The sequence below is a fragment of the Cnephaeus nilssonii genome (genome assembly GCF_951640355.1).
Source record: "Cnephaeus nilssonii genome assembly, chromosome: 4".
NCBI lineage: Eukaryota > Metazoa > Chordata > Mammalia > Chiroptera > Vespertilionidae > Cnephaeus > Cnephaeus nilssonii.
Window position 1 is genome coordinate 10,491,578 of NC_137075.1, and position 20,838 is coordinate 10,512,415.

Genomic DNA, 20,838 nt, shown 5'->3' on the forward strand with positions numbered 1-20,838 from the left:
TTACTAAGCCCAATACATAGGATCACCCAGTTGGGGACACCCTGGGAGACTGCAGGGGAAAGTTGTTTTTCTGGAACCTGGGGATCGGAGCAGGAAGTGACTTTCGGAGAGCTGGCTCTGAGGCAGCCCACTCCCACAAACCAGTATTGAGTGCCACAGGGAAAGAAGGTTAGAGAGGCCATATAGATCTGGAAATCAATCCAGAAACACTGCCACCCAGGGGTTGAATTACAAATTGACTCTTGTGTAATCAAAAATAAAGGAATATGAGAAATTAAGACACCACCTGCTTAAAAATCAGGACTGGCTTACAACACTGAGGAGCAGTGGAATGCAGGGATCTGCAACACTGTCCTGACTGGGAAATAGGCGTGCCAAACAGAACAATAGAGGAAGTGAATGACCTTCACTAGTGCACATGAATGACCTTCACTACTGCACATTTTATTTTTTTACTATTTATTTTTTTATTTGTTATTGTTTTTATTTTTATTTTCTTCATTTTTTTCTTAAGAAACTAATTTTTTTCTTTTTTCCTTACTTGATTTTACTTTTTTTAAAAAATATATTTTATTGATTTTTACAGAGAGATCAAATGAAGGACTTGTATGCATGCATATAAGCATAACCAATGGATGCAAAACTTTGGGGGGTGAGGGCATATATGGGAGTGGGGGGACAATGGTAAGACATGTACACATATAATACCTTAATTTAAAAAATTGAAAAAATGAAAAAAATAAAAAATAAATATATTTTATTGATTTTTTACAGAAAGGAAGGGAGAGGGACAGAGAGTTAGAAATATCAATAAGAGAGAAACATCAATCAGCTGCCTCCTGCACACCCCCAACTGGGGATGTGCCTGCAACCAAGGTACATGCCCTTGACCGGAATCGAACCTGGGACCTTTCAGTCCACAGGCCGATGCTCTATCCACTGAGCCAAACTGGTTTTGGCGTGATTTTACCTTTTTAATTATTACATTTTTATTTTAAATAAGTATTATTACTACTACTATTTTACCTTTTTTTTAGTGTCATTTTATTTTCACTTTATTTTACTTTGGAATTAGTGTTCTACATTCTACTTTCATCTTTCCTTTTGCATCGTTTTACTCTATCTCAACTCTACCTTTATGCCATCACTCTCTTCCTAACCTTTCCCCTTTGGATGACCCGTTTCTCTTATCCTTTTCCGGCTTTAGATTTTCCCTATTCTTTCTGCTTACCCTGTTAAAAATTCACCCTACTTATATATGTAATTTCCAATGCCCTGCTCCAAGTGCATACACACCTCTCTCTTCTGTCTTAACTATCCAAAAAATTGTTTTTCTCTTTGTCCTTATGCTGTGGTTTGCTTGAATGTTGACTATATCGATTCTTTATGCTTTTTTGTGAGATTTTTTTGCTTATTCTTTTTTGTTTGTTTGTTTGCTTTGTTTTTGTTTGTTTTTCGATTCTGTTTTCCCTTGCCTCACTTGATACTAGTTGTTCGTTGTCGTTTGTATTAAACTCCAGGTACTTGTTGCTGGCATTTGCTGGGATTAGTGGCTGTTCTAATGGAGTTTTCTCCCCATATATATAGTTGGTTCCTTTTTTCTTTCTTAGTTTCTTTCTTTTTTCTCTTACTTTTTTTTTCCTTTTCCCAATGTCATTCTGAAACTCCTTTTTTTTTTTTTTTTTCGCTTTCCTCTTCTTCTTTCTCTCCTATTGCCTAATTTGCCTTTCTCTGGTGGTCACCTTTATTGGAGGTTATCAATAGCGTGAATACATTTCTGTTCAGTGCCTTCTGTATTGTATCTGGTTGTATTGTATTTTGTGCCTTTAATTCAATGCAGGAGAGAGAGAACTACATAACCAGACATCCAGGAAAGAGAGAACATGCAGAGACAAAGAAACAGCCCACATATGAAAGAAAAGCAGGCATCACCAGAAAAGGAAGTAAACGAAATAGAGGCTAACAAGATGTCAAGAGAAAGAATTCAGAGGAATGGTCATAAGGTGGCTGAAAAGAATGGAAGACAAATTCGACAACATGAGTAAGAACCAAGAGGAAATGAAGAAGAACCAAGAAGAAATGAAAAAATTACATCGCTGCTGTAAAGAACTCAATAGAAAGCATCAAGAGTAGACTAGAAGCAGCAGAGGACCACATCAGTGAGCTAGAAGACAAAGTGAGAAAAAATACCCAATTAGAGCAGCTTCTAGAAAAAAAAATTAAAAAGCAGGAGAGCCTAAGGGAACTGTGGGACAACACGAAACAAAACAACATCCGCATAATAGGGGTTCCAGAAGAAAAGGAAACTGAGCAAGGAATAGAAAACCTGTTTGAAGAAATAATGACAGAAAACTTCCCCAATATAAGGAAGAAAAAATCCACACAAGTCCAAGAAGCTCACAGAGTCCCAAGCAAAATGAACCCCAAAAGACTGACGCCAAGGCACATTATAATTAAATTGGCAAACACCAAAGACAAAGTAGGAATCTTAAAAGCGGCCAGAGAGAGACAGAAAGTTACATACAAAGGAACCCCCATCAGACTAGCAACTGATTTCTCAAAAGAAATTCATCAGGCCAGAAGGGAATGGAATGAAATATACAAAGTCATGCAAAGGAAGGGTCTGAATCCAAGAATACTGTACCCAGCAAGGCTATCGATCAAAATTGAGGGTGAAATCAGGAGCTTCACAGACAAAAAAGGATTAAGGGAATTTATCACCACTAAACCAGAAATGCAAGAAATGTTAAAGGGTCTGCTGTAAAAAAGAATATAGGAAACGAAGAAGGAACATAGGGATAAAGAATAAGAATGGCAACAAATAAGTACCTATCAATAATGACTTTAAACGTAAATGGATTAAATGCCCCAATAAAATGAAACAGGGTAACGGATAGAATAAGAAAACAAGACCCATATATCTGCTGTCTACAAGAAACCCACCTCAAAAAAAAAAAAAAAAAGATGCACACAGACTGAGGGTGAAGGGATGGAAAAAGGTTTTCCAGGCAAATGGAAATGAAAAAAAAAAAGCTGGGTTAGCAATACTTATATCTGACAAATTAGATCTCAAAGTGAAGGACATAACAAGAGATAAGGAAGGCCATTTCATAATACTAAAGGGAGCAATCCAACAAGAAGAAATAACTCTGGTAAACATATACGCACCCAATATAGGAGCACCCAAATACATTAAAAAAAAAAAAAAAACCTCCTGGAGGATATCAAGGGAGAGATTGACAGAAATACACTCATAGTAGGAGACTTTAATACCCCACTACCACCATTGGACAAATCCTCTAAACAAAAAATCAGCAAAGAAACATCAATCCTAAATGACTCATTAGACCAGATGGAATTAATTGACATCTTCAGAACATTTCACCCCAAAGCCACAGAATATACATTCTTCTCAAGTGCACATGGGTCATTTTCAAAGATAGACCATATGCTGGGACATAGGCAAAGTCTCTTCAAATTCAAGAAGATAGAAATCATACCAAGCATCTTCTCAGATCACAGTGGCATAAAACAGGAAATCCAATACAATAAAAACAATCCAAAAAAAACTAACACATGAAGACTAAACAGCATGCTATTAAACAATGACTGGGTTACCAGAGAGATCAAGGAAGAAATAAAAAACATCATGGCAACAAATGACAATGAAAACACAACAATCCAAAATCTATGGGACACAGCGAAAGCAGTCTTGAGAGGGAAGTTCATAGCTCTACAAGCCTACTGCAAAAAACAAGAAACAATGGTAATAAATTACCTAACCTTACAACTCAAAGAGTTAGAAAGAGAGCAACAAGAAAGGCCCAGTGTAAGCAGAAGGAAGGAAATAATAAAGATCAGAGCGGAGATAAGTTACATAGAGACCAAAGAAACAATACAAAAGATCAACAAAACCAAGAGCTGGTTCTTTGAAAGAACCAGGCTCACCAAGAAGCAAAGAGAGAAGACCCAAATAAACAAAATCAGAAATGAAAGAGGTAAAATAACTACAGACCCCACAAAAATACAAAGGATTGTTACAAAATACTACGAACAACTTTATTCCAAAAAATTAGACAACCTGGAGGACATGGACATATTCGTAGAAAAATATAACCTTCCAAAACTCAATCAGTAAGAATCTAAACAGCTCAATAGGCCAATAACTATGGACGAAATTGAAGCAATCATCAAAAAGCTTCCGGCAAACAAAAGCCCAGGGCCAGACAGCTTCACAGGGGAGTTTTCCCAAACATTCAAGGAAGAACTAAAACTTATCCTCCTCAGACTATTCCAAAAAATTGAAGAGGAAGGAACACTTCCAAGATCCTTCTATGAAGTCAGCATCACCCTAATACCAAAACCAGATAAGACAACACAATGAAAGAGAATTACAGGCCAATATCCATCATGAAAATAGATGCCAAAATCCTCAACAAAATTCTAGCAAATCAGATCCAGCAGTACATAAGAAAGATCATACACCATGACCAAGTAGGAGTTATCCCAGGAATGCAAGGATGGTACAATATCCACGAATCAATAAACATGGTTCATCACATAAACTAATTGAGAGATAAAAATCACATAGTCATGTCAATTGATGCAGAAAAAGCATTTGACAAAATCCAACACCCTTTCTTGATAAAAACTCTCAACAAGGTGGGAATGGAAGGATTATACCTAAACATAATAAAAGCTATATATGATAAACCCACAGCTAACATCATACTCAATGGGCAAAAACTGAAACCATTTCCCCTAAGAACAGGAACAAGACAGGGATGCCTACTCTCACCCCTCCTGTTTGACATAGTACTGGAAGTACTAGCCATTGCAATCAGACAAGAAGTGGAAATAAAAGGCATCCAAATTGAAAAATAAGAAGTAAAACTGTCCTTATTTGCAGATGACATGATACGGTACATAGAAAACCCTAAGGACTCCATCAAAAAATATTAGACTTAATAAATGAATTAGGCATGTAGCAGGATACAAAATTAACTCCAAGAAATCTATGGCATTTCTATACATCAATAATGAACTTACAGAAAGAGAGACTAAAAAAGCAATCCCATTTACCATGGATCCAAAAAATTAAGATACCTAGAAATAAACTTAACCAAGGAGGTAAAAGACCTATACGTGGAAAACTACAGGACACTTAAAAAAGAGTTAGAGGAAGACGTAAACAGATGGAAGAACATACCATGTTCATGGATTGGTAGAATCAACATCATTAAAATGTCCATACTACCCAAAGCAATCTATAGATTCAATGCACTCCCCATTAAAATACCAAGGACATATTTCACAGACCTACAAAGAACTCTCCAAAAATTCATCTGAAATAAAAAAAGACTGAATAACCACAGCAATCCTGAGAAAGAAGAATAAAGTAGGAGGGATCTCAATACCAGATTTCAAGCTGTATTACAAAGCCACTGTTCTCAAAACAGCCTGGTACTGGGACAAGAACAGACATATAGACCAATGGAATAGAATAGAGAATCCAGATATTGACCCAAACCACTATGTTCAATTAATATTTGACTAAGGAGGCATGAACATACAATGGAGCCAAGACAGTCTCTTCAGTAAATGGTGTTGGGAAAATGGGACAGATACATGCAAAAAAATGAAACTAGATCAACAACTTACACCAGTAATGGCGAACCTATGACACGTGTGTCAGCACTGACACGCGTAGCAATTTCTGATGACACGTGGCCGCTAAGGCGGCCGCACGCCGAGGATGAAACATTTGCAAAATAATGTTTTTTTCCTCAAAGTGACACACTACCCAAATTATGCTCAGTTTTTTGGCGAAGTTTGACACACCAAGCTCAAAAGGTTGCCCATCACTGACTTACACCATACACAAAAATAAACACAAAATGGATACAGGACTTAAACATAAGACGGGAAACCATAAAAATACCAGAGGAATCCACAGGCAGCAAAATCTCAGACATATGCCGAAAGAACTTCTTCACTGATACTGCTCCTAGGGAAATGGAAGCTAAAGAGAAAATAAACAAATGGGACTACATCAAAATATAAAGCTTTTGCACAGCAAGAGAAACCATCAACAAAACAAAAAGAAAGCCCACTGTATGGGAGAACATATTTGCAAATGCTATCACTGATAAAGGTTTAATCTCCAACATCTACAGGCAACTTATACAATTTAATAAAAGGAAGATAAATGATCCAATAAAAAAATGGGCAACAGACCTAAATAGAATCTTTTCGAAAGAAGACAGAAGGCCAAGAGGCACATGAAAACATGCTCAAAGTCACTAATTATCCGAGAGAAGCAAATCAAAACGACAATGCGGTACCATCTCACACCGGCCAGAATGGCTATTATCAACAAATCAACAAACAACAAGTGTTGGCGAGAATGCGGAGAAAAAGGAACCCTCGTACACTGCTGGTGGGAATACAGACTGGTACAGTCACTGTGGAGAACAGTATGGAGTTTCCTCAAAAAAATAAAAATAGAACTCCCATTTGACCCAGTAATCCCACTTCTAGGAATATATCCCAAGAAGCTAGAAACACCAATTAGAAAGGATATTTGCACCCCTATGTTCAATAGCAGCACAATTTACAATAGCTAAGATTTGGAAACAGCCTAGGTGCCCATCAGCAGATGACTGGATCAGAAAACTGTGGTACATCTACACAATGGAATACTATGCTGCCATAAAAAAGAAGGAATTCTTACCATTTGCAGCAACCTGGATGGAACTGGAGAACATTATGCTGAGTGAAATAAGCCAGTCAATGAATGAAAAATACCACATGATCTCACTCATTTATGGATAATAAAGAACATTATAAACTATTGAACAAAAAGATAGATACAGAGACAGTAAAGCATCAAACAGACTGTCAAATTACAGCTGGAAGTTTAGGGAGAGGTGGTGGAGATAAGAGATCAACCGAAGGACTAGTATGAATGCATATAAGCATAACCAACGGACACAAAACACTGGGGGGTGAGGGCATGTATGGGAGTGGGGCGGGGGGGGGGGCTGGCCAATGGTAAGATATGTACACATATAATACCTTAATAAAAAAAGAAAAATAAATAAATAAATAAATATCTGTGTTTTCCAATGGTCTTAGGCGACCCTGCTAGTGGTTCTCAACCTGTGGGTCGTGACCCACAGGTTGAGAACCGCTGTTGTGGAGCCGATGCTGTAGAGCCTAAGACCATCGGAAAACACATATTTACATTACAATTCATAACAGTAGCAAAATTACGTTATGAAGTAGCAATGAAAATAATTTTATGATTGGATGTCATCACAACATGAGGATTTGTATTAAAGTGTTGCAGCATTAGAAAGGTTGAGAACCACTGTTATGGGGGGAAGCCAGGGAAAACTTAACTGTAATATTCAAGTTCCACTGAGTCTCCATTCCCATCTGCTTTTATTTACTAGAATACACAATTGCCTTTTAGGAATGCAGACATATCAATAGTAATGTTTAGTAAACAATAAGATTATCAGGTTGTGGGGAGTTTGCTTTAGGCCATTGAGTCAGCAGTAGGTAATAAAATGTAAATATTCACCCTGTGAATATCAAAGTGCCCAAATTCAGCTTTCTGAAAGGACTTCTCGCATTTATATTAATTACTGTTGATCTTGGTTCTCAGCATAAAGGAATCTATCTAACAAGATATATGCACCAACTATAGGATATATATGAATGAAACTTCTGGAGGACTTTAAGGGAGAGATCAATAGAAATAGTCATAGTAGAGGACTTTAACAGCCCACTGACTTCACTGGATAGATCTTCCAGACAAAAAATTAACAGGGAAACAGTGACTCTATATGACACACTGGATTCAATGGATTTAATGGACATTCATAGAATATTTCATGCAAAGCTGCAGAATAAACAGCTTTCTTCTCAAAGGCATATGGATCAGTCTCAAAGACAGACCACATGTTAGGACACAAAACAACTCTCTATACATTCAAGAATATTGAAATCATATAAGCATTTTCTTAGATCACAATAGAATGAAATTAGAAATCAATCACAGTAAAACATTCAAAAACATCGAGTCTAAATAGCATGTTACTAACCAATGAATGGGTTACCAATAAGGTCAAGAAAGAAGTAAAAAATATTCTCAATACAAATGAAAATGAACACACAACAACCAACATCTCTATTGTAGGACACAACAAAAGCAATACTGAGAGGGTAGTTCATAGCACTACAGGCCAAACTAAAAAAAAAAAAAAAAAAAAAAAGTTGTTTGTTTTTTTTTAAATAATAAACTACTTAACCCTACAACTTAAAGAATTAGGAAGAGAAAAATAAGAAAAGTCCAGAGTAAGTAGAAGAAAGGAAATAATAAAGATAAGAAAGGAGCCCAGCTGGCTTGGCTCAGTGGTTGAGTGTTGACTTATGAGCCAGGAGGTCACAGTTCGATTTTATGAGCCATACCAGGATTTCAGGCTTTATCCCTGGTGTGGGGGGTGTGGGAGGTGACCTATCAATGATTCTCTCTCATCATTGATATTTCTATCTCTCTCTCTTCTCTCCCTCTCTGAAATCAATAAAAAATATATTTTTAAAAAAGATTAGAGAAGATAGGATAGTAAAGACCAGGAGGGAGTAGCTAGGGTTGAAAGGGTGGAAATGGGAGATATCTGTAATACTATCAACAATAAAAAAAATATTTTTTAAAAGATGACAGCAGAAATAAATGACATAGAGACTAAAAAACCAATACAAAAGCACCAATGAAACCAAGATCTGGTTCTTTGAAAAGATAAACAAGATTAATGAACAAGCCAGACTCATCAATAAACAAAGAGAGAGGACCCATATAAATAAACTAAGAATGAAAAACAGTTAAGTAACAACTGACATGTCAGAAATACAAAGGGTTGTAAGAAAATACTATGAACTACTATCTATCAACAAGCTGGACAGTGTGGATGAAATGGAAAAATTCCTAGAAAAATACAATCTTTCAAAACTGACTCAGGAAGAATCAGAAAACCTGAATGGGCCAATAACAACTGATAGAATTGAAGCAGTAATCAAAAAACTCCCAGCAAACAAAAGCCCTAGCCCAGACAGCTTCTCAGGGGAGTATTACTAAAAACACTTAAAGAAGAGCCAACACTTATACTCCTCAAAATACTCCAAAATCCAAGAGGAAGGAACCTCTAAGCTCTTTCTGTGATGCCAGCATTATCCTAATTGCAAAACCAGATAAAGACACTAAAAAGAGAGAATGACAGGCCAATATCCCTGATGAACATAGATACTAAAATCTTCAACAAAATATTAGCAAGTTGAATCCAGCAATATATAAAAAGATCATACACTATGAACAAGTGGGATTCATTCTGGAGATGCTAGGTTGTTACAATATTCGCAAATCAATAAATGTGATATATCCGATAAACAAACTGAAATAAAAATATCATATGATCATATCAATAGATGCAGAAAAAGCATTCAACAGAATCCAATACCCTTTTTTTTATAAAAATTCTCAGCTAAGTGGGAATAAGAGGATCATACCTCAACATAAAAAGGCCTTTTATGACAAACTTACAGGCAACATCATAGTCAACCACTTCCTCTAAAAACAGAAAAAAGAAAGGAATATCCGCTTTCACCACTCTTATTCAACTTAGTACTAAAAGTCCTAGTCAAAGCCATCAGACAAAGGAAGAAAAACAAAGGCATCCAAATTGGAAAGGAGTATGTAAAACTGTTATTATTCGCAAATGACATGATATTGTACATAAAAAGCCCTAAAGACTCCATCAAAAAAACTATTAGATTTAATGAATGAATTTGGCCATGTAACAGGATGCAAAATTAACACCCAGAAATCTAAGGCATTTTTATACACCAATAACAAATTCTCAGAAAGAGAAACTAATAATCCCATTTACCACTGCAACAAAAAAATTAACATACTTAGGAATAAACTTCACAAAGGAGGTAAAAGACTGTTCTCTGAAAACTACAGGACTTTGAAAAAAGAGACAGAGGAAGATATAAATAAGTGGAAGAATATACCGTGTTCATGGATTGGTAGAGTTAACATCATTAAAATGTCCATACTACCCAAAGCAATCTATAGATTCAATGGAACCCCCATCAAAATACAAACAGCTTATCTCACAGACCTAGAAAAAACATTCCAAAAATTTATGTGGAACCAGAAAATACCCCAAAAAGCCACAGCAATCTTGAGAAAGAGGAACCAAGTGGGAGAGATCACAATACCAGTTATCAAGTTATATTACAAAGCCACTGTAATTAAAACAGGCCAGTACTGGCACAAGAACAGGCATATAGATCAATGGGACAGAACAGAGAACACAGAAATCGACCCAAGCCATTAGTCTCAATTATTATTTGACAAAGGAGGAAAGAGCATACAATGGAGTCAAGACAGTCTCTTCAATAAATGATCTTGGGGAAATTGGACAGATACATGCAAAAAAAATGAAACTAAACTACCAACTTACACCATACACAAAAATAAACTCAAAATGGATAAAAAGACTTAAATGTAAGTCAGGAAACCATAAAAATCCTAGAAGAAACCATAGGGAGTTTAATCTCAGACACCTCTAATAGCAATATGTTTGCAGATACATGTTCTAGGGCAAGGGAAATAAAATAGAAAACAAAGAAATGTGAATACAACAAAATAAAACGCTTCTGCACAGCAAAACAAACCATCAACAAAATGAAACGAAATTCTCTTTGCCAATGATACATCTGATAAAGGAAATCATATAACTTAACAAAAGGAGGACAAACATGCCATTTAAAAAATGGGCAAAGGACCTAAATTTACACTTCTCCAAAGTGGTCATACAGATGGCCAAGAGACATATGAAAAAATGCTCCAATTCACTTATCATGGGAGAAATGCAAATTAAAATGACAATGGTATCACCTCACACCTATTAGAATGGCTACCATCAACATACCGACAAATGACAAGTGCTGGTGAGGACATGGAGAAGAGTAAACTCTAGTACACTGCTAGTAGGCATGCAGACTGGTGTAGCCATTATAGAAAAAGGTACGGAATTTCCTCAAAAATTAAATATGGAACTGACATTTGACCAAGTGATCCCACTTCTAGGAATATATCTTAGCAAACTGGAAATACCAAACAGAAAGAATGTATTCACCTCTATGTTCATAGCAGTACAATTTACAATAGCTATGATCTGGAAAAAGCCCAAGTGCCCATCAGTAGATGAGTAAATAAAAAAGCTGTGGTATAATTACATCATGGTATACCACGCAGCAGTAAAAAAGAAGGAAACAGCATAGAGGAACCTGAAGAGGATTAGGCCAAGTGAAATAAGCCAGTCAAAGAAAGATAGATACCATATGATTTCACTCATATGTGAAATCTAATGAACAAAATAAACTGATGAACAAAATAGATCAAAGATACAGAGAAGCATGGAACAGATGTCAAATCTCAGAGGGTAGGTGTGAAGATATCAACCAAAGAAATAGTATATATATATATATGCACAATCCATGGACACAGACAATAGGATGGTGAAGGCCTGGGGTGAGCTAGAAGGGGTCAATGAGGAAAAAAGGGGGATATATGTAATACTTTCAAAAATAAAGATTTAAAAAAGAATAAGGAAAATAAATAATGTTTTCTAATGCTCTTTATAACTAATTAAGACATTGTATCTAGACTAATAATGCTATCTGGATAATCACAGTCAAGTCAAATAACCAATATAACATTAAATATTTTATTATTAAATTAATGTTAATAATTAATAATTTAAATGTTTATTATTAATATTGTCAGCTTATTTATATTATTATTAAGATTATTAAAATACTAAGGAATATTTTATACTTGATAGTTTACACAGAATACATACATGACTCTCCTCTTTAACTGCTCCTTCTAATTGAGCTGCAAATTGTGAACAACATACCAAGAATGAATTTAGATCATCCCCAACCTTTGAAAAGAATAACAGAAAGTTGCTTTTATTTTAGAACCTGTATGCATATTCATCTATATTTTAGTATATTTAACTAGTTTTAAAAATAATTTTGTGTATGTAATTGATGTTAATTCAAACATACTAGACAAGAAACCAGGCTCCAAATACTATACTAGCAAATTCTCCCAGAAAATTTACAAGTACATTCTCAGAGTGGCTCATTAATGTCATATTCCCAGTTATGTCTCTGCTCTCATTTTCATCTATGTAGTTGCATAAAATCAAGCAACCCAGCCTTAGACTCCTGAAATATTATGAATGGCCAAAAAAGTAACTACTATGTGTATACCTTATAAATATCTTTGTGTTTAAAAATGAATGCTAATTATGACTTCTGATTATAAAGTACACAGAGATGGGCAAAAGTAGATTTATAGTTGTTCACTTGGAAAAAATATAACAATAAATAATAATACAAGAATGAACTCTGTGTTTTATGTACTCACAACTGTAAACTTATTTTTGCCTACCCGTGTGTGTGTGTGTGTGTGTGTGTGTGTGTGTGTTAAACTTTAAGGAAATGTGGTTGGCAGAGGATGAAAAAATCAGTACTCTATTTTCAAGTATCCTAAGTGGATCATTTTTAATGAATAAGGAATTCATTCTGTAAACATATGTGGACACAAAATAAAATCTTAGTCCTTTTCAGTGTTCATTTCTCTACATTAGGATTTGCATATACTTACAGATAAAGATAATTCTGCAGGTTCAGACTTCACCAGTGGTTTTTCTACAGTTTCATTGCACATTCCGTAGGTTTCTTCCAAAGTAGAAACAACCTATGAGAAAAAGCAAATTAAGTACATTTACAGTTTAAAATTATTACATTAAATCTAAAAATACATTAAATCAATCATGTCAGGACCTTTTTGACAATTAGACTATTTCTGCCTTGCCAGTGTATCTCAGCAGTTGAGTGTCGATCCAGAAACCAAAGACATCCCTGGTTTGATTCCTGATCAAGGCACATGTCCAGGGTGCAGGCTCAATACCCAGTGGGGGGCATGCAGGAGGCAGCCCATCAATGATGTTTCACTTTCATCAATGTTTCTATCTCTCTATCCCTCTCCCTTCCTCTCTCTCTAAAAATCAATAAAGGAAAAAAATTATTTCTGCCAGTACTCAACTTAAATTTTCCATTTTATGCCCCAGCTCACATCTTCATGAAGAAGTCATGAGCAACAGTCCTTGACCCCACTTCCTAGCAAGAGAGGCCCTATGACTCTTCCATTTCTATGTTGACAGGTATTTAAAAAGAAGAGGGTCTCCCTATGCATAGCTGAAGAATCAACTTTACTTTACCACCAAAGTATTCCTCAAAATTTAACTGACTCAACTTTATCCTTTGGAGAGAGTAGGGAAAATAGAGAGATGGAAACCAGAAAGCAATACATTTTTTAAAGCAGCAGTTGCCAACCTTTTGGATCTCATGGACCACCAGTAGTCTGCAGACCACCAGTTGGCAACCACTGTTTTAAAGGAAATTATCTGAATTAACCCCTCAAACTTTGAGCAAACTTGTATTTTGGAAGTTTGACAAACTATATTTTTTTATGTTTGTGCTATTCCTCATTTTTCAGTCTTTATACCAATGGTATTTGGTACATTTATAATTAAACTAGAGGCCCAGTGCACAAATTTGTGCACATTGAAAGGAAATTAATTAGAAGGTGGCCAGTGGAGTGGGACTGGGCGAGATAGGTTGGACATGCCCTGGAGCCAACCTCCCATGGTGCCTCCCTGGCTGGCTGCACCTGGGGCATCACCAGGACTTGAAGGGCATCTACAGAGTGAGGTGGGGATCCCTCAGCCAGGCCTGCGGGGATCAGGCAGAAACCGGCAGTCCGACATCCCCCGAGGGGTCCTGGAGTGCAAGAGGGCACTCTACAAAGTTGCTGTTGCTCAGCAGCTCCTGTGTTGAGCATCTGCCCCCTGGTGGTCAGTGCGTATCAAAGTTACCAGCGAGTCAGCTTGTTGGCCGATCACTTAGCCTTTTATAGATATAGAAGATTCTGGATCATTGAGCAAAAAGAACCCCAGAGAAAGGGAGATTTATTTCCCAACACCAAGAGCCAAAGTTTCTAAAGTGCAGAGATGAGGTGACATAGCAGTCATGAGACTTCAAAAAAACCACCCGTAAAAAAGATCTGTTTGCATCTCAGAACTTGGATTTCAGAAGGGTTCCCACCATTCACTAACTGATCTGTCCCTAAACTGTTTGTACAAATAATAACTATGATAACACCTGCTTTCCTCCAGGGAGTCTGGAATTTGATACATGATAGGCAGAGAGTATCTAGTTGATCAAGCCCCAAACATAACCCTGGGCACTGAGTCTTCAATGAACTTCTCTTGTAGACATTTCATATGTTTTGTCACAATTTGTTGTTGGAGGAATTAAGACATGTTCTGTGTGACTCCAAAAGGAGAGGACTATTGGGAGTTTGTACCTGGTTTCCTCTAGACTTCACCAATGTGCCTTCTTCCTTTGCTAGTTTTGCTTTGTATTCTTTCACTATAATAAATCTTAACCATCAATATTACTATATGCTGAACCCAGTGAGTCTACCCAGCATATCACTAAACCCAGGGAAGGTCATGGGACCCTCCACTCAGGAACAAACAAATGGCTTACCATCTTCAGATGTTTGGTAATTTTTCTGAGCAATTCATCTTCTGCTATTAATTCCTTGGTCTTACTTGATGGAATAGGCAAAGCATACCTCACAACGGATTCTCCTGTTGGTGGAGATCTTAAGACCATTGGTTCAAGTTTATCACGCACTAATTTTGAACTTTGTTTTTCCTTTGGTTTAGATGGCAATGGTGAATTAAGAAGTCCTTTGTTGTAACTTAATTCTGGAACAGTTGCCAATTTATTACTAGAGGGCAACAGATGCTTTACTGGCTTCATTTTGTTATTTACTTAACTTCCAAATTATAGGTGAAAAAATTTTATTCCTTCCTGAGAATAAAAGATAAAGATTTCAGATTAAAAATGATGGCAGGATTATTTATTGCCATGAAAATTTTAAATCCCCAAATCAACCCTGGAGAAATTAAAAAATGAAAATGGAAACATCCCTAACAAAAATTAGTATTTTTTAAAATATAAAATATTTTCAAATCAATAAACATGATACATTGCATAAAGAAACTGAAAGAAAAAAATCATATGATCATATCAATAGATTCAGAAAAAGCATTCAACAAAATCCAACACCCATTTTTGATAAAAACTCTCAGCTAAGTGGGAAATAGAGGATCTTCTGTCAACATAATGAAGGCTATATATGACAAACCTACAACCAACATCATACTAAATGGGAAAAACTGAAAACTTTTCCCTCTAAAGACAGGAACAAGACAGGGATGTCCACTTTCACCTCTCTTATTCAACATAGTACAGGAAGTCCTAGCCAGAGCCATCAGGCAAGGAGAAAACATAAAAGGCATCAATATTGGAAAGGAGGAAGTAAAACTCTCATTATCTGTAGATGACATGATACTGTACAGAGAAAACCCCAAAGACTCCACCAAAAGGTATTAGATTTAATAAATGAATTAAGCAATGTAGCAGGATACAAAATTAACACCCAGAAATCTAAGGCATTTTTATACACCAATAACAAATTCTCAGAAAGAGAAACTAATAATTCCATTTACCACTGCAACAAAAAAATTAACATACTTAGGAATAAACTTCACAAAGGAGGTAAAAGACTTGTTTCTCTGAAAACTACAGGATGTTGAAAAAAAGAGATGGAGGAAGATATAAATAAGTGAAAGAATATACCATGTTCATGGATTGGTAGAGTTAACATCATTAAAATGTCCATACTACCCTAAGCAATCTATAGATTCAATGGAATCCCCATCAAAATACTAATGGCATATTTCAGAGATCTAGAATAAACATACCAAAAATTTATGTGGAACCAAAAAAGACCCTAAAAAGCCACAGCAATCTCGAGAAAGAGGAACAAAGTGGGAGAGATCACAATATCAGATATCAAGTTATACTACAAAGCCACTGTCATTAAAATAGCCCAGTACTGGCACAAGAACAGGCATATAAATCAATGGAAGAGAACAGAGACCCCAGAAATTATGGACTCAAGCTGTCCAATTAATATTTGACAAAGGAGGAAAGAGCGTACCATAGAGTCAAGACAGTCTCTTCAATAAATTTTGTTGGGAACACTGGACAGATACATGCAAAAAAAATGAAACTAGACCACCAACTTATACCACACACAGGAATAAATTCAAAATGAGTAAAAGACTTAAATGTTCATCATAAAACCGTAAAAATCCTAGAAGAGACCATAGGCTGCAAAATCTCAGACATCTCTTACAACAATATGTTTACAGATACATCTCCTAGGGCAGTGATGGGCAACCTTTTGAGCTTGGTGTGTCAAACTTCGCCAAAAAACTGAGCATAACTCGGGTAGTGTGTCACTTTGAGGAAAAAACATTATTTCGCAAATGTTTCATCCTCAGGAGCAGCAAATGTTTCATCCTCGGCATGGGCCGCCTTAGCGGCCGCGTGTCATCAGAAATGGCTACGTGTGTCAGTGCTGAAACGCATGTCATAGGTTCGCCATCACTGTCCCAGGGCAAGGGAAACAAAAGAGAAAATGAAGAAATGAGACTATCAAAATAAAAAGCTTCTGCACAGTAAAAGAAACCATCAACAAAATGAAAAGGGATCCCACTGTATGGAAAGACATATTTGTCAATGATACATCTGATAAAGGGTTAATAACCAAAATATATAAGCAACTCATAAAACTTAAACGGAGGACTAATAATCCAATTAAAAAATGAGCAAAGGACCCAAATAGATACTTCTCCAAAGTGAACATACAGATAGCCAAGAGACATATGAAAAACTGCTCTAAGTCACTAATCATCAGAGAGATGCAAATTAAAATGACAATGAGATATCATCTAACACCTATCATAATGGCTAACATCAACAAATCAACAAATGACCAGTGCTGGTGAGGATGTGGAGAATCAGGAACCCTAGTACACTGCTGGTGGGAATGCAGACTGGTGCAGCCACTGTGGAAAATAGTATGGAGGTTCCTTCCAAAATTAAAAATGGAACCGACATTTGACCAAGTGATCCTACTTCTAAGAATATATCTTAAGAATTCCAGAACATTGCCGAAACCGGTTTGTCTCAGTGGATAGAGCATCGGCCTGCGGACTGAAAGGTCCCAGGTTCGATTCCGGTCACGGGCATATACCTTGGTTGTGGGCACATCCCCAGTAGGGAGTGTGCAGGAGGCAGCTGATCGATGTTTCTCTCTCATTGATGTTTCTATCTCTCTCTCCCTCTCTCTTCCTCTCTGTAAAAAATCAATAAAATATATTTTAAAAAAGAAAGAATTCCAGAACACCAATCAGAAAGAATGTATGCACCCCTATGTTCATAGCAGCACAATTTACAATAGCTATGATCTGGAAACAGCCCAAATTTCCATCACTAGATGAGTGAATAATAAACTGTGATACATTTATACCACAGAATACTATATAACAGTAAAAAAGAAAGACCTCTTACCCTTTGAGACAGCATGGATGGACCTGGAGAGGATTATGCTAAGTGAAATAAGCCAGTCAAAGAAAGATAAGTATGATTTCACTCATGTGTGGAATCTAATGAACAAAATAGATCCAAGGACACAGAAGAATAGAACAAACTGTCAAATCTCATAGGGAAGGTGGGGTGAGTGGGAAGATATTAACCAAAGAACTTGTATGCATATAAGCATAATCTATGGACACAGACAATAGTGTGGTAAAGGGCAGGGGCAGAGAGTGGTATGGGCTAGAAGGGATCAATGGGGCTGGGATAGGGACATCTGTAATACTTTCAACAACATTTTAAAAAATTTTAATTAAAATGTAAAAAAAAACAAAAAAAAACCTGTAAGAAACCCTGAGAGGTGACTGAAGATTGATTTATGTATGGGCACTAAGGATGGGGGCTCATGGGAGGGAAGAAGCCAGTAGTAGCAGTGATAGAATATATTTAGAAAACTTTAAAATGTTATTCTTAGCTTTCCCCCATTTTTAAGCTAATGCATACCCTTTATATTAGTCCTATAGAAGTAATATCTTAGGCCCAGGGTATCACCAGATTAATATCAAGGCAGCATTAAATCATGATTGAACAGACCTTAAGACTCTGACTCTACTTCCCTTTCTCTCTAAAGCTGATTGATTAAGACTCACGATAATATGTCCTCCCAAAGGGTTTTTGTTGTTGTTTATTAGGCGAAGGGGAGAAAGGAGTCAGCCCTCAGCCCCTCTGGGTAAGGGTCTGAGTCTGCCACTACCCAACCAGGTTCTGTCCCAGCCCGTGGCCCAAAGGCCCTCACAGGTTGGAGAGGAGGCAGGAGACGTTCGTTGATGAGGAAAATGGAAGCCAACACTGCATGGCGCCAAGGTTTCTCCCCACCCCCTCTCTCACCGCCACCCCAGGGATGGCGGTAAGGACTGGACAATCCTCCCAAAGAGTTTTAAAGTATGTACCTGACCATGGGAGTAGACTGTCAAATTTTAGACCAGTTCCATTGTTGTGGGTTGAATTGTCTCCCCTAAAAAGATATGTTCAAGTCCTAACTCTTGGCACCTGTGACTATGACCACATTTAAAAATACAGTCTCTGCAGATGTAATCAAGTTAGCATGAGGTCATACTGGATTAAGGTGGGCCCCAAACCCAATGACTGGTGCCATATTCAGAAAGAAATGTGAAGATACATGCATAAAAACAGGGAAGAAGGCCAAGTAATGACAATCGCAGGAACTGGAGTGGCACAGCTGTGAGCCAAGGAATGTTAAGGATTGCCAGCATCCACCAGAAACTAGGAAGAAGCAGGGGATGATAGCCCTGCCAATACCTTGATTTCAGAATTCTGTGCTCTGGAACTGTCAGAGAATACATTTATACTGTTTTAAGCCACCGTTTGTGGTACTTTGTCATGCCAGCCTTAGGACATTAATACATATGCTGACGGAAATTAAACAGAAAGGAAAATGTATACGTGGTAGAGAGGAAAATTGCTGGACTGATACCTTGAGCAAACAAGAAGAAATGGGTTTTAACGCTCAAATGGGTCAACACACTTCAGATGGGCACGGGAAAAGCTTACCTACAGTAACAGACGGGAAGGCAGAAATATGGGCTACTTCCAGAAACCAGTAAGGGAAGAACTGGGACACTCCGCTGGTGCTAGAAAACACAAAATGGATCCATGAAGTTCACATTAATACAAAAGTTACATGCGGTGAATGCTTGTATTTACTTCATTTAAACCCCTCCTAACAGTTCTAGGAGGTTGACATTATATCATCATAAACTAGCCCAAGTTTATCAATCACTTTCCACCACAAAGACAAACGTTTTCTGGCTTTCCCTCAGGATTGATATTCATTTCAAACCGTAATGGTCCAGCATACAAAATCAGGGGCGGGGTGGGGTGGGTGGGGTTAGAAAAGTATGATTTGCCTGAGATTCTGCGTCAAAATTAGAACCACCGCCACTGAGGCAGACACGCAGCACTGAAATTAGGAGGAAAACAAGGACGTTTTTGCCAAAGAACCTAATGAAAACCCTCCCACCAGGATGAAGGAGGTGGCTCACCAGTCTCCCCCGGGGGGAGTGGGTACACGTGCTGAGGCCGTGGAGAGGTTACCGGGTGGTTCTGCCTTGACCGAGGGGCTCTAAGGTGACCAAGTTGGAAATCCTGAGCAGCCCAGATGTCCTTCAAGATGGAAGCCCCCAAACCCTCCAGGCTCCAGCCCTGCTATTTTACACACTGACATTGATGCTGAAAGCAAAGGCCCGGCCTTTGCGCCCAGGGCGGCAGCAACGACCGCAGGGCGCCAACCGCCTGGTCAGGCCGTTGACGCCAGGTCGGGCCGTTGACGCCACGTCACAGCTAACACCGGACGTAGGACACTGGCCCCCGGAAGGACGCCTGCAGCGGGCTCTTCCGGGGCGGGGCGGAAGGGGCGGAAGTGGGAATCTCTGGTTCTGTGGAGTCTTCAGGGGCAGTAATGCCCAGAGAGCGGCCTGTTTCTTGGTCGCACTCTCACTCCTTCACAAGCCCGGGTTCTTTCAGGCATTTGGCCTAAAGAAATTAAGCACGACCTGATTCGGTACTTTGAAAAGTTGGGCATCACCAGCAAAACCTGAGCCCCGGGCCTTCATCTGCCATTGTCTAAAGCTCTTTTCAATGTGACCTTTTCTGGAGGCCTTTTGCCAGACTCTCTAGTCCCACGGAATTGTGCAGCCGTTTTGAAGTTTTAGAAATAAAGTGGACTAGAAAGATGGATGAATTGTGCCACATAAGCAGTCTCTTGCCATCAGTTTCCATGTACTTTCATAGGCAATTTTCCAAGGTAGAGTTTTTTCAATAGTTTCACTTTAGTACATTAATTTTGTCTTTAAAAATTTGAAGATTATTAATTTAAAACACTCTCCAAACAAAGCTTTGTAGACAAAAGTAAAATGTTTTATATTTACCGGTAATATATTAACTTGATATAATTTCATTATATCAGCTGTGTTTAAGAAATGCTTCTCAAAATTCCTGAAAATTTAACAATTAGCTCGCAAGAGCTGATGCAAGCAATCTCCAGTATACTATTGGTAGTTAGGATTGATTGAAAGGGGCACCAGGAAGCCTTCTGGAGTGCCAGAAATGTTTCCTGCTCTGATTTTCTGGGTATGTTAAAAAATCATAAAG

At 37.6% G+C, this 20,838-nt stretch overlaps 1 protein-coding gene across 1 annotated transcript in view; it reads right to left on the reverse strand.

Annotated features, from left to right (window-relative positions):
* The window catches only part of LOC307097523 (coiled-coil domain-containing protein 7-like), a gene marked incomplete at both ends in the record, with an annotated part of 279,504 nt that extends 264,525 nt beyond the window's left edge, over positions 1-14,979 (reverse strand). The window contains 3 exons of the mRNA XM_079767665.1: positions 11,937-12,020; positions 12,752-12,844; positions 14,701-14,979. Of these exons, the coding sequence (XP_079623791.1) occupies positions 11,937-12,020; positions 12,752-12,844; positions 14,701-14,979 (456 nt within the window). The remainder of the gene's footprint in view (positions 1-11,936; positions 12,021-12,751; positions 12,845-14,700) is intronic.
* Positions 14,980-20,838: the final 5,859 nt, after the last annotated feature.